General features: G+C 38.3%; 1 protein-coding gene across 11 annotated transcripts in view; it reads left to right on the forward strand.

Moving 5' to 3' along the window:
- The first annotated feature begins 304 nt into the window (after positions 1–304).
- CHD2 (chromodomain helicase DNA binding protein 2) overlaps positions 305–15,148 on the forward strand; it is a 115,981-nt gene continuing 101,137 nt past the window's right edge. For 8 of the 11 annotated variants that reach the window (XM_059912553.1, XM_059912556.1, XM_059912560.1 and 5 more), the window contains exon 1: positions 4,635–5,134. In XM_059912553.1, the coding sequence (XP_059768536.1) occupies positions 5,034–5,134 (101 nt within the window). In that variant the 5' untranslated portion in view covers positions 4,635–5,033. Of the gene's footprint in view, positions 838–1,184; positions 1,318–4,633; positions 5,135–15,148 lie in introns of those variants that run through there. The other 3 variants (XM_059912555.1, XM_059912559.1, XM_059912564.1) reach the window with 2 other exon arrangements.

The raw sequence follows: 15,148 nt of genomic DNA on the forward strand, positions 1-15,148 counted from the left end.
GCTTGATAAAACACCACTTCCTGTCCAGAGAGGAAGTTATTTTAGCTCAAGGACTGAAATATTTAGCAGATCTTTAGACAAAAGGAACAAATTACATTTCTCTCTGGCTTAAAAAGGGTGCTTGAGCCAGAGGGGGTTAAGAAACCCTCCCCCCTCCCCCTGATGGGGTGGTCTGGAGGGGCAGGGAGGGGTGGGGGTAGGGGTCCTTAGGCTCCCTGGGATGGAGGATCTTTTTTTTTTTTTTTTTTTTTTTGGTGGAGATGAAGGGGTGGGTCTATGGTACATCACCTGAGTTGTGGGGTAAATGTAGAGAGTGTCAATCAAAGGCAGAGCTCTCAGAGCTGGGAAGGAGGCTCTAGATGGCGGCTGTGCCTTAGAGAGAGCGCGCTCTGCTCCCTGCCTTCGCCTCACTTTACGCAACTTTCCCTAACTTTCAGGCAGCCTCAGGGGGCCCCCGCAGCCCCCTGCCTGTCCTAGTGACTTACTGGGGTCGATTCGAACCTTTTTTAGGGAGAAAAGCAGCTTTTGGGAGCTTTCTTTTCGTGCCTTGTTGGAAAGAAGCAGCCGTACTGAGAGCCCAGGTCGTTGTTTTTTCCAGCTTAGAAGCCATGGCGCACCTCCATTTTTGTGCGCTCTCCTAATGAGGTTTTTTTTCTTCCGGACCCGTTTCAGGATTAATTGTTGCTGTATTTTTTTGACCAGTTAACATATTTGAGGATAATTTTATTTATTTTTTGTTTTTTAACGGAGAATTTTGTTTTTATTTTTAATTATTTGGATCTGATATTTTTCTACTACTAGATAGGACTCTTGCTTTGGACCTACTACATGGATCAGGTAAGTTCATGATCATTAGTGATAATTTAAAAGATTTATATGTTTATGTTTGCTTTATTTTCTGTAAATATGAGAAATTCCTGGATGACGCAATAAGATACAGAGATTGTTATTTGTATCCAGTGTGTTACTTTGAGAAACTTTCCTTATTGATAGTGATGATTCTCCCTGTTCGGTTTAGCCTGTTTTTATGTGGTTTTTTTTAAAGAAAAAATAGAAATATTTTGCTTTTTGGTGCTTACCGCTGTTGTGTTATAACAATATCGTTACATCGTCAGGACTTTGTTCCTGATAATAAAAACCATCGATAGAAGCTGGGACCTTACCTTTCTTTCAACTTTTGACAGTAAATACCTGGGCACAGGACTTCAAAGCAAACACAGATTCCCCCTCCCCCTTAATATTTAAGAATTAAAAGATGATGAGAAATAAGGACAAAAGCCAAGAGGAGGACAGTTCGCTACACAGCAATGCATCGAGGTATGAGCTATCAACTTTCTTCCTTTTTTCTTTTTTTTTGGGGGAAACCTCAGCTTACATTGTTCACCTTGACAGACAAGGATAGCTATCTGTTTTATTTTAAGTATTTTACTAATTTGGATTCGTTTTTTAAAGCGTGACCTTGAGATTGCTAATATGCCACACCCTAATTTTTTGGTAGCAATTTATGAAAGTTAAGTTGTGACTTAAGGCCTCTTACAGCAGTCAAAAGGTAAGGTACCTTTATTCAAGGGGGCCTTTCCTGTAAACTACAGTTTTTTTGTCAATAAATTTCAGTTTTTAGGTTTTCGTGCTGTAGGAAAATGACCTTGTCGGTTTAGCCATTGCTGCATTGCACCATTTTACATACAAGGCAAATTTTTTCTTTGAAGAATCTAGGATACCCAAACTTGTAACTGAAGGCCATAGAGGAGCCTTGTGGTAGTAAATTATAGTAAATAGACATTTGAGAAAGTTATATGAATGAAAAAATGTACATTTTAAAATGAAATTGCAAAAAGGACCCTTTGACTGATGCCTCTCAGTTTATATTTTTATTTGACTCTGTATTTCTTTTGATACTCTTGACATTTTAGGAAATTTTGATAAGATTTATCAAAACCTTTACTCTCGATGATTACAGTTCCTGAATTTATGAGATCAGACCTGTGATCACAGAAATCTTGGAATACTATTAATATGCTTCTATTTTGTGTTTGCTACTGATTATAATTGTATATTTTATATTTAAAATACTTTATGGTTTGCATTTGTATGCTTATATTCAGACAGTGCTCTCTGGTTTGTAGATGTAGTATTTTATTCTTGCATTTTAGTTGTAGTTGCTTTAAATTTATTGATTTATTTCGACAGAGTCGCCTGGAATGCTTTATCTCCTGAAGCTTACAAATGTACTGTTTGTTCAAATCATGATTTGTTTCACATTTGTTGGAGTTCACCATATTAGTGACTAAGTAATAAAGCCTCTAAGATGTTTTGTTGTATGAAAAGCCTCTAAGATGTTTTGTATGATCTGTATATTAATTTTTTAAAGTATATATGAATGCATTTCTTGATGTGTGTTCTATGAATTGTCATGTTACAAATTTCAAATCATGCATTTAACAAGAATTTGGTTATATGATTTTTTTCTCCCCAGCTTTGCTCTTTTATAATTTTATATAAACAATATGCTTTATTATTAGGTTAGTGATTTGAAAGTTTTGAAAATGGTTTATTAATAATGTTAAATTTTTATGTTTTATAAGACTTACAATATTTTGACCCTTGCTTTTAAAAATACCTTTCCAAATTCTTTTGCAAATTGAGTTGTCACATAGTTTGGATTACTGTCTTTGGAATTGAATTGCCCATGTAATTACCTAGGTTAGATTTAGGACAGAAAACTTCTCTACTGATTCTAAACTGATTTTTCTGAAAAGTGATGGTGATTTGAACAAATAGGAATCCCCAGGTATCTTTGACAAATTATTAAAGATTCAATACCTAAAATTGGTACTCCCTTGAGTGTATGATTTGCATATCTCACATGGGTTTTGGCTTTCTCAGGCAAGGTTTGTGGTTAACATTGATCAGACTCTGCTTTCTAATTTAAAAAAATTAAGCGCTGTTGTTATTCTTTCTTTTAATGATACTCTGACCTGGAAAACTACATGGAAGTTGCCATGCATTTGTCTCCTGGTAATGAGGTTGCAGCTTAACTAGAGGCATGCACTGTACTTTTGAATGTGTCTTTTTGTCACGTATATTTTGATTCATATACCTGATGAGTGTCAAAAAATATATGAGAGACTCCCTGAAAAGAAGATGGAGTGTTCAATTACTGTTACCCTAAGTTGCATACCTTAATACATGCACATAATTATGACATCACTTCCTTTTTAAAATTGTAAAGCTATAGAATGTTAGTGGTGTTTTATTGTAGTAGATTAATGTTATTTTTAAGTGAGCTAAAATTAAGGTGTGACTGTTACGGTAGCTAGAACTTGGTTCTTTAATCCATCAGAATTTCTCCATAAGGACCTAGTTTCTATGGCATAAAGTCTAGTGTTTAGGGAATACTACAGAAATCAACTTTTGCAGCCTGAGCCACAGGAGAGGAAGGGAGGAGTTTGCAGGTCAAGTAAACTTTTTGGTCTGAGATTTACTTCAGGACCTGAAAGAATTGAGTGTAAATTTAGGTATGGCTGGTATTCTCCTGTTTTTGGAAATAATGGCAATACTTAAATAGTCATTATGTAAGTTTGTTGTTCTTTTGAAGTTAATGCTTAAGTATAATGTTATACTTTGTATATCATGATTTTTGAAGGTTGAAAAGTTCACTTTCAAAAACATGATTTTAAAGATACTTGATATCTGTAAATTTTTAAATATTTGAAACAAAGTTTTTGTGATGGACATATATAGAAATGCATACCACACACACTTATCTAAAATAATTTGTGGTTTGGGGTAACTTCAGTAATATCACAAAATGGAAAGAGAAGGAAATGTGAATGGAACTCTGCACACAAAGAGCTCTGTGTGTTCTAGGACGCTGCGTTTTCAATTTATCATAAGGACTGAAACAGTTTATTAAATTTATCTCCAAAACGGCTGCCTCTGAACCAGATTTTATTTTGATAACCTGAGGTGCGGGCAAAATCTTTTTAATCAGCCTTTTAGTTGTTACTCTAAAAGGCTGGGGATAGGTAGAAATTGGCATAATGCAGTTGCTTGTGGAGTGGAACAGGGGGTTTTTTAAGTGGCAGCCATTTTATGATAATTCTTAGGAATCGGGATTTTTTGAGAAGATTGAAAATAAAGCGAATTGAAACCTGAAATACCGAAGTATCTCCCCCCCTCCCCCTTTTTTTGTTCTTTGGTACTGAAATAAAGGGCAGCTTGGTAGTTAGCGCCGGCAGCAGCTCTCTGAGTCCCTGGCATCTTGGTGCAGGTCCAGCTCAGTCACAAAATGGCTGTTCCTTTGTGCCGCAGCGCTGACAGACATACTGCATTGCACTGTGTACTCGCCAAACAGCAGGAAGTTGCCGTGCCGAGTTCAAAGGCCGGCCGGCGCCGGCGCCGACTGCTGATTGGCTGTGCGCGCGCTTGGTAACAGCGGGTCAACAGCGGCGGCCTTTGGGCAGGCTCCGCCCTGCGACGTCAGGCGCCTCGCCGCCGGGAGGAGCGAACGCAGTGACGTTAGGCTGCGTGCGCAGCCTACGTCGTTCCTCTTCGCCTAGCCAGCCGCACGCCAAGGGGCACGGGGGCGGGGGCGGGGGCGGGGGCGGGGCGGGGTGCGGAGGGGAAGGGAATGCTGTCTGGGGCTTTCCGGTGGGCGACCTCTCCTGCGCGATTTCGCCCCTGGCGGCGCCCTCCGCCCAGCCCTGTGGCCGTCTCCACCCTGCAGCGTCTATTTTTTGCCCATCCCTAAGAATGGTTTTCCTCTTTTAGAAGCGGCTTCTGCTTTTGGAGAAAGTGAAAGGCACTAATCGGAAACCTTCAAGTCGAAAACCTGCCAGTTTTTATCATTTTCGCTTTCCTTTCTCATATCCTGGCGGGTCTTTTTTTTTTTTTTTTTCTTTTCTTTTTTGTGTTCACTGTGAAGAGATTAGTGAGTTTGTTACCATTGACCAAAAGCGTTTCACTATCAAGAGGAGATATTTTTATTTTAATTGAAACTTGTTAACGGTGTTACAGCTGTTGTTTAATACATGGCTTATAAACAAAGGGAAGATTATTTGAACTTGTCCCCGTGCATTTTTACTTGGTACCAAACATTTTCTCAATTGGCATTTGATGGAGAAAAACTCAGGTCAGTATGTGCAAAGTGATTTATTTTTAAGATTAACAACGGGATAGTTAAGTAGAAAATAGATTTTCACCTGATCAGTAACTACTAGATTACTAATATTAGGTTAACTTAAACAACAGAATACAGCGATAGGTATCCATAACTACGCAAACAAGTGTTAGAAAACAACTCTTCTTAAGTGTTAAAGCACTTGCTGAAGAATAGTGACTCCCAAAGCTTGGCCAGTAGTGGAATTACTTGGCAAAATCTTAGGAAACTTCTCAGATCCCCCATTCTGGAAATTTTAATTCAATCCTGGTAAACTTGTTAAAATGCTGTAATGATGCTCATGGTCTGCCTTGTTTGGAAACCCTTGCAAGGATTTCTGGTTAAAAAAAAAATCATAGCTTGCCAACGGTGACTGTAATTTGGTCACAAGAAATGAATTTAAGTAAGAAGGAAAGACTATATTGGTGTTTTCGTAATCGTACCCTGGTGAAAAGTTTTTTCTAAGCTTTTGGAGTGTTTTTAGCAATAACTGGAATGATCTGTCATATAATTGGCAATAGTTCAGAAATTTTTTATTGAGTAAAGTATGATACTTTGAAAGAGATGTTTACCTGGGCATATCGTGAGTTTCTGAATAAAGTTTATAGAAGATAAAATTCACTACATTATTAATTGGTTTTGTAGGTTCACATAGTCTTGGTTCTTTACAAAGAATTCTTTGTGGAAACTAGGTGAAACTGGGTTTTCAGTTTGTTTTATAGACTCGTTCATCAGAGCTTCTGTAAGTGATTTTTAAAGTATATCCTCAAATATATATGATGAAATTTTTGACAGCCTTAGGGACAACTACTTAAGAATTTGATGATCATTAACATATTAACAACTTCTGAAGGTGGATATAAAGCAAGAAGAAGAAAGGTTCTTTCTGTGTATTGAGATTGAATTCTGGTTAGTTGTATTAAAATTTTATTTGCTAAATACTCTAAATTAAAAGATAGAATTAAGTAACACTGCAGTCGTGTTCCAGGATATAAACTGCTCTGTTGTAGCTGTAATAAATATTGTTACTATGTGAGTTAAAATGAATGTTATGATATAGCAGTATATCTGTGAACAGTTTGCATGCCACTTGGAGCCAATTAACTTTTTAAAGAACCAGAGTATTAGGTCTGTTCATTGAGCTTTCTATGGGTTTTCCTCCTGTGTGCAGAATGTAATGAAATGGCAGGAAAAGTGCTGATTAATCTTTCCTCTTTCTTTTGGATTCTTGTTTTGAAAACCTGCAGTTTCCAATTGATATTTGGCTCTTTGGAGAGTAACATCTTTTGTAAAGGTTAAGCGGTTGCAGGAAGGTGGGCAAACAGTATTTCATAAGAAGCTTTAGTTATAAAAAGTTTTAGCAGGTTATTGTTTGAGAGATGAATCTGGAAGTTTAGTTGAATTTTACCTGACAGTATGTGAAACTCACAGATTTTATAATTGATTGGTTTACTTACCCCCTCCCATATACAGCAAACCCCTGACAATTGTGAGAGATACCTCCTAAAACCACCTATTTCCAGACTCCTATCATTTCTCCCATAAAATGTGGCACAACTTGCTCCTGACATAAAAATTAAGTGACTGCTCTGTGTGACATTTGGTAAGTTTACTCTGGGCATGAGCATCATTTTTTTAAGGTCTTTTAGCTTTTTATTTGTTTGTTTTGAAAACCTTAGAACTCAGTTGACTTTCTTAAGGAGGGCGTTTTAGTGAAGAAACAGTGTTCTTTTTAATCACCCAAGAGTTATTTTGTATACATATAAAAACAACTATGTTGGCCTACTTAGCTGGTGTTTGATACTATAGCTGAATAATCCCTCCTGCATTTCAACCTCATTGATTGGGCATTGAATTCAAATTCATACCTTTCCAAAATTGCCTATTACTACTTCTTTGGAACTTTAGTGTTATTAGTATAAATCCAGAACAACAAAACTTGACACAATTCACCAAATGCCCAGGGTCTGTTTTATGTTTATTTTGTTTTCAGTAATTTAGCACAGTGTTGGAGCACATATTTTATATGTTATGACCTTGCCCCTAATCAGTCTAAACTAATTGATAAGGGAAGTCTGGGGGGCAGAGACCCTTTTATTAAAAGCTCCTATACTGGGTGTATTGGAGGTGGGGGGACAAGGCTTTGCTTGGTGAAATAAATCATGGAGAATGTAGGTGTATGGAAGGCACTCATGCTGCATTTCAAAACAGTTCCAATTTAGCATCTTAACTGTTAACATGTTTGGTTAAGTCACTTTTTTTTCTTCCAGTTTTATGAGATATAATTGACATACAGCACTGTATAAATTTAAGGTGTACAGCATGATTTGACACACATACATCATGAACTGATTACCACAATAGGTTTAGTGAACATACATCATCTGGTAGATACAGAATTTAAAAATTGTTTTCCTTGTGATGAGAACTTTCAGGATTTACTTTTTAAACAACTTTTCTATATAACATACAGCAGTGTTAATTATATTTATCGTGTTTTACCTTGCATCCCTAGTACTTATTTGTCTTATACTGGAGGTTTGTACCTTTTAGCTATCTTCATTCAATTCCCCCTCCCCCCAGACCCCTCACTACCCCCCACATCCCCCAACCTTGCCTCTGGTCCACAAATCTGATCTCTTTTTCTGTAAGGTAGTTTTTTGTTTTTGTTTTTGTTTTTAATTTAGTGGGAGATTTTTTAATGAAATTGATATGGGCTAAAGTCTTTTTTTTTTTCTTTCTTTTAATTATTAGCACCTTTAATTATTTATTTGTTTATTTATTTTTTGGGGCTGTGTTGGGTCTTCGTTTCTGTGCGAGGGCTTCCTCTAGTTGCGGCAAGCGGGGGCCACTCCTCATCGCGGTGCGCGGGCCTCTCACTATCGCGGCCTCTCTTGTTGCGGAGCACAGGCTCCAGACGCGCAGGCTCAGTAATTGCGGCTCACGGGCCCAGTTGCTCCGCGGCATGTGGGATCTTCCCAGACCAGGGCTCGAACCCGTGTCCCCTGCATTGGCAGGCAGATTCTCAACCACTGCGCCACCAGGGAAGCCCCAGGTTGTTTGTTTTTGAAGTATAATTGACCTACAACATTATGTTACTGTGTTTGGCTAAGGTCACCATTTTTGTTATTTTACTGATAGCTTCTGGAGAGTCTCCACAGTTTAGGGGAAAATGTGATTACTCTCATCTTGGTGGGGAGAGTGTTGGCAGAAGAGCAGCAGCTAAGGCATCATTCTAAAGATAGTCTTGATTTTATACTTAGGATTCAGTTCTGATGAGTTATTTTGTAATTTGTGAAGTCTTTAACTGTTCCTTCCGTGCCGGGCAAGAGCTGTGTACAATGATGGGCACTAGTGCAGCATTTACTTTAGTATTGAAAACTTTTCTTCCCAATTTAGGCTAATGAAGTACACTGTTGGAATTTTCTCTCTTTTTTTTTTTTTTTTTTTGAATTTTCTCATTTCTGGAGTGTGGATATGGGACTTCCCTGGAGGTCCAGTGGTTAAGACTCCGAGTTTCCACTGCAGGGGGCTCGGGTTCGATCCCTGGTCGAGAAATAAGATCCCGCATGCCGCACAGTGCGGCACGGCCAAAAAAAAAAAAGTGTGGATAATGACAGCCTTCACTGGGTTATGAAGATTAAATCATACAATGCCTATAAAGTATTTAGCAAAGAGAGACTGTTACACTGAAAGTACTCAGTAACTGCAAGCTGCTAGTAATATTTTATTCCTAGTGCTTCATCTTTCTTTCTTTCTTTTTCTGTTCTTTCTAAGTCCCTCTTTAAGAGCCAGGCTGCCTGTGAGGTTCTGTGGCTGGTGGCCTGGCCTCCCACAGGAGTCTGGTCTATTTAGGCAAGTTGGGAGAGAGGTTTGTTAAAATGATTTTAGGAGGCAGGTCCTCTTTTTTAGTTAGTTGAAACCTTGGGTGTATTTTGCAGTTAATCCTATAATTGTTTTTATTTTTTAAATTTATCCCCCTGAGAAACCCAGCCTTTTGAAGGGAGCATATGATTCTTTCTGGACTAGACCAGCTTGTGTGAGTCATAGCCCTCCTCTTGGCAGTCACTCTGAGTAGATGCCTTATTTCCTCCTTCTGGAGCTGAGCTGGTAATTATTGCCCTGGTTTACCCTCTGCCTCATTTCCCTCTCAAGCTGTACAAGAGTGAATAATTAATACCAAGGTGCAATGCTGTTTGGATATAAATGTAACTGCAGTAATATTTACAACAAAATCTAATTGGCTGTAGCTTGCTTTTCCTTATCAGTCTTCACCATAGCGGCATTTGATTTAACATAATGCCTAACGTCCAGTTTATTCTGTTAGACCTATAGGCTCATGATTTGTGTTTTGGGTTTCCTCTACTTTCTTCATTTCCTTTACTTTTGGTTTCTGAGTTCGTTGAATTCTATTTTTTGTTTCTACATCAGACCTTGGAGAGCTAAAAATACCAATGTCCAGCCCAACCCCTGTGATTAATTTTTAAAAGCTCTCCATGTGTTTCCAATTTGCATGTGTTTCCATATGTTTGCATGTTTCCCCATGTGTTTCAAATCTTCTGATGGAGCACTTGTTACATTCTTTTCTAATCCTTTGTCTCTCCATTCCTTGTCCTATTTTCTCAGTTCCCTTTTTAGGGCAGCTTGAATTTGGAGGTCTGGAAGCAATGGGGGATGGGATGCTGATAAAGGGGAGTTGTATGCTTGATGGAAGAGGAAAAGTTTCCGTTTCAATGTCATGCCAGATCCTGCTGTAGCATACCTTTGAAATGTTTATACTGATGGGATTTTTTTTTTACTTAATTAATTTATTTTTGGCTGCGTTGGGTCTTCGTTTCTGTGTGAGGGCTTTCTCTAGTTGCGGCGAGCGGGGGCCACTCTTCATCGCGGTGCGCGGGCCCCTCACTGTCGCGGCCTCTCTTGTTGCGGAGCACAAGCTCCAGACGCGCAGGCTCAGTAGTTGTGGCTCACGGGCCCAGTTGCTCCGCGGCCTGTGGGATCTTCCCAGACCAGGGCTCGAACCCGTGTCCCCTGCATTAGCAGGCGGATTCTCAACCACTGCGCCACCAGGGAAGCCCCTTTTGGGATTTTTTCACCTCCAATTGCTTTAAATTCTAGTGCTATCTCTTCATTACTGTGATTGTCTACTTGAACCCATTTAGAGACCTCCAAAAGTTTGGATTCCAGAATTAACTTTGAATGTAGTTACATTCCATTCAGAATTCCTTTTCCCCCTAGCTGATAAAGGTAACTTAGGGCTAGAGCAGAGGCCCTGGGTTGTGCTATGAATCAGTTATTTAGAGTGATATTTGTCACCCACTGGTGGGCTGTGAATTGTAACCAGCGTTAAAAACAGAGTAAGAGAATAGAATATAAAAATAAACCTCAGGGTATTGCATTTATATGCGTTATTTCTCAGTCCAGTCGTGACTGGTAATCTTTCATTTGGATTTTGTCATGAAGGAAAATAACACGTGGTGAATACCAGTGTAGATTTGCATTTTATTGAGTGCTCACTGTTGTCAGGCACTGTTTCAAGGAGTTTTGAACGTATATTTTATTTAGTGTGAGGGTTAGTGTAGCAGAAATGATAGTGACCTCCTTCCACTAGCATTCCCAGGTTAACTGTCACAGAGCTTTCTTCTTTTGACCTTCTGTGGGTGGTCCTGCGTCCTGCTGAGCTCTTCCTATACCCATGTCATGCTGTTCCCTCAGTTGGGTTGTGTACTTACTGAGGATTTATAGTTACTTCTCCTGTCCGTTTATTCTGGTTCTGCTTACAGTTGTGCATTTCAATTAAGTATCAAACCAGTAGATGAAATGATTGTTGAGAGATGTTTCATTGAAAACTGCGTTGATTGTTCTGGAGAGATTCAATAATTGCTAACAATAGTGCCTACTATGAGCCTGCAACTTGTTCTAAGTCCTTGATATGTGTTAATTTGAGTTGTCCTCACATCAGGTCTGTGAGGTAGGTAGGATTATCACCCCTCTTTTGTAGATGAGAAAACTGAGGCACAAGGGGGAATAAAGGATAGATAGAACTGGATTCAGACACAGGCAGTTTGCCTCCAGGATTAGATAGATAGGTAATGTAGGTGATTGGGGAAAATAGTAAAACTGTAGACTAATTCTGTACTCTGTTTGTCTTGAAAAACTTCACATTTTTAAAGAAACCAAAAGCTGAAAATCACTGGTGTGATTTATACCAGAGACAGATTGCTTTTCAAAAGGCGGTGATACTACATGGAAAGATTCAAGTTAACTTGTATCCAGTGATTCGCCTGGGGGTAGTTTGAGAAACCGCTGGGGAGTAGTGCAAGGAAAGGTGGTGGGTGGAGGGGTGCTGGAGAGGAGAACCTGGCCCTCGTCTGGTTGGACAGACTCCAGCGCTGCACATGCACTTTGGATTCGGCCACAGTTTGTAGAGACTTTGGGTCTCTTTTCTGTTTCTTTTTAGCTGTAGAATCTCGGGCAGGAACCTTTGAGCTTGTTTCTCTATCTTTAAAATAGGAGTAAGGGTATATGGTATGTCTCTCTTGGGGAAGTTAGAATTAAGTAAAATACTGTTTTTATAACACTAGTTTTCAGCTTGGGGACACCACCTCCTCCCCCAGCAAGACTTTTGGCAGTGTCTGTAGGTATTTTTGGTTCAGGTCGGGGTGCTGCTGGCACCTAGTGGGTAGAGGCCAGGGATGTTGCGCAACATCCTACAATACAAAGGACAGCCCCCCTATTCCCCCCCAACAAGAAAACATCAATAATGCTGAGTGTGAGAAACTGGTCTAAAACACTAAAGTGCTTGCCACAGTGAGTGTTGGCTGTTATTAAGAAAGTTGGGAGCCCTCACTTTTCCTTTTCTGTGGCCTGATTCAGGGACTTCACTTACTTCCTATGACAGTGTGGTCATAAGTTCCACATTTACTATTGAGGTTAGCAGCCAGGACTTTTAAATCTCCTTTGACCTTTGGAGTTGCTAACTTACAAAAGTCTAAAACTATAGCCTAAAAGTTGTTAATAAGGAAAGATAAGACTCAAAGGGCTGAAAGGAACTCCTGGTCAAACAAGTTCGTCCAACCTCAGGGTTCTAAATGGATGTAAATACATCAGTTGGTATGGTAGATTATAGGGAGAGTTCTTCTCTGTGTAACTGCCTTTCACCGCATGAAGGGTTAGTCTTCCATGTTGTTACCCGAGTAGAGAGCTTGCCTCGCCTTTTATGTTAATCCTTAGTGCTCTGCCAGACCCAGATTGGGATAGGTATTTGCGAAATGAATATTTAATTTGTACCTTATCCAGGCTTGTTATCATTCACTTTTCCCTAATGATATGTATGCCTGGGTTCCATTTGTTTAATGCTTCCTAAACTATTTAGGACTACTCAGATGTTTACTGGTTATTGGGGAACAGAAGTAGCATAATAGAGGTAAAGGTGACTTCTGCCTGGCACCAGTTGAGAATTTTAGAAATATGGTTATTAAAGGTAGATTTTTTTTTCCTCCTTTACCATTGGGTTTCTTAATCTTGGGGTGGGGTGGGGTGGTTTACTGATGGGACTTACCCTTTATCTTCTGAAACTGTACACAGCATTTTTGTATGCATTTTGTCTCACACATATATGTACCTTTTTCTGAAAAGAGGATCCTTAGTGTTTCCAGTGTTAAAGTAAGTTCCAAAAGAATTGCCGAATCCTAGGAAGGTCTACTCCGGAATACTGATCAGTTCTTCAATGTTAGAAGCAGCTCTTTTTTGAGAAATTAAGAAAAATTCAGAGAAGTTCAAAGAATAAAATTAAAGTTTTCAACAAGTTAGATATAGTTAAAATCCTATTCACCCCTTTTCCCTAGTCACTTTCATGAACTTGGCATATAAAAACCTTGGCATTTTTAAAATGCACATGGTTCATGTAATATATTTTGTTTAGAAAAATATGATAGTTTTGAAATTGTCATATTGATATTTATAGATCTGATTCATCCCTAGTTTTAACTGTTGTAGTTAATTGCATAGTATGAATGTTTCACATTTTATTTTTGCATTTTCGTACATGAACGTTTAGGTTATTTCCTTTTTTTTAATCTTATGAGCAGAGCTCTGAACATTTTTATACTTTGCATCTCCTGCACACGTTTGATAATTTGTTTAGGTTATATACCCACTGATTGACTCACACGATTCATGCATATTTCTAGGGTAATATAATGCTAAATAGCTTTCCAAAGCTTCTACTGATTACTTTTTCAATAATGGTATATGAGTACTATTTTCCCTACTTTCTCATCATACTTTAATGTTAACCAGACTTTAATTTCTGCCAAGCAGATGAGTGTAAAATAATATATTGTAAATACACTTCCCAAATTACCAGTGAGGTTTAATTACCTTTTTATATGTTTATGGGCTATTGCAGTTTGGGTTTTGTAATTGTCCATTTCCTTTGCCTAGTTTTATATTGGATTTTTCTTTGCTATGTAATTCTTCATATGTTGTATGTATATAAATCCTTTGTTGTGTATACATTGAACTTTCTTAGTCTCTTACTTGTCTTTGAACCTGGTTTATAATGTAGCTTATTCTTCAGAATCATAGGACCTGAACCAGAGGTGGAGGAGGTCTTAAAGATACTGTTCAATTTATTTAAGGAACTACATCCAGTATTTTTTTCATCAGTGAGAAACTCGTGACTTAATCTTTGCCTTTCTATCCTCTTATGACACATAGAAGTGACTGAGAAGGACTTGTCCTGCACCACCCTTGGAATGATTCTGGCCTTAATCTCTTGTTGGGTGGTTTAATAATCTGTTTAACTGATTATGATAGGGGCAGCAACACCACTTAAAGGTTAATAGTAGTATGGATTTCATAATTCAGGCTGTGGGGCTGGGGGATGACATACACACACTTGGGCTAGGCCTCTTATGTAAAACGAAGAGAAGGATTAGAGGGGAATGTTTGCATATGGCACAGAAGTGCTCCACAAATGTTAGCTATTTTAATATTGATAGAACATAGTCTGGAGATAAACTTTATGGAATTCCAGTGTAGATGGCTTTGTGTTTTTACCAGATTTTGCTTTCACCACCACCAACAAAAAAAATCCAGCTCTGCCAAGCAGTTCAGCCATTTTGTGAGTTTAGGAAAATAAACAGTACCCAGTAAGTGCTGAAATGGCAGCTCTTGGGCCGAGAACCCACAGGCTTGCTCTGTAGTGAAGTGTTGCTGTGCTGCCCTCTTGTGGTTATTTGGGAAGCGGTGATTAAAAATTAAAAACGGAACAATAGCTATTAATGCTGCTTGCTTTCAAAGTCCAGTTGTAAGAGACACTTAATCACTCTATTTTTGCCATCTTCAAAAAGGATTTTGAAGAGATGTCAAATCCTTTTTATCAGTGAGTGAAAAGAAGTGTTAAGCTTTTTTTTAAATAAGCATTTTTCTATTGGAATCGAAAAACTCCCAATTTTGACTTGTCCCTTTTATTTATTTTTGCATTGTATTTCCCTTGTGATGATTGTTCAATCAAAAATTATAAAACTTGTTTGCAACTTAGGTTTTGAGTAATTTTTAGGTAAACTTATTTTTCATGAGGATTCTGTATATATGGTGGTTAATCATTCCTGGAAATTCCATTTTTAATTGCCTTATAACTATTAATGCTTTTGGAAATCAGGTAATTTTATTACTTTAATTTAGGTGAAAGCTTAGCTAAAGGACTACTCACCCACGAACTTGATTTGTCCCTTTTTTCAGTCCTGTGGACTTCCCACATCTCTTACTCTAAATCAACATTACAAGCTACAACTTAATATTGATAGTATTTAGTATTATCATTCGGCATTAATAGTGAATCTGCATAATATTTCAGGAAATATCCTGTCCTTTGAATGAATAATTAGACCGTCAGTGCCTTAAATGTGAAGGTATTTATAGTTTTTTCCTAAATACTCTTTTTCTGTTTCAACATTTAGAAACTTATTCTCCTAGGAGAAG

Source organism: Balaenoptera ricei, chromosome 2 (genome assembly GCF_028023285.1).
Source record: "Balaenoptera ricei isolate mBalRic1 chromosome 2, mBalRic1.hap2, whole genome shotgun sequence".
Lineage (NCBI taxonomy): Eukaryota > Metazoa > Chordata > Mammalia > Artiodactyla > Balaenopteridae > Balaenoptera > Balaenoptera ricei.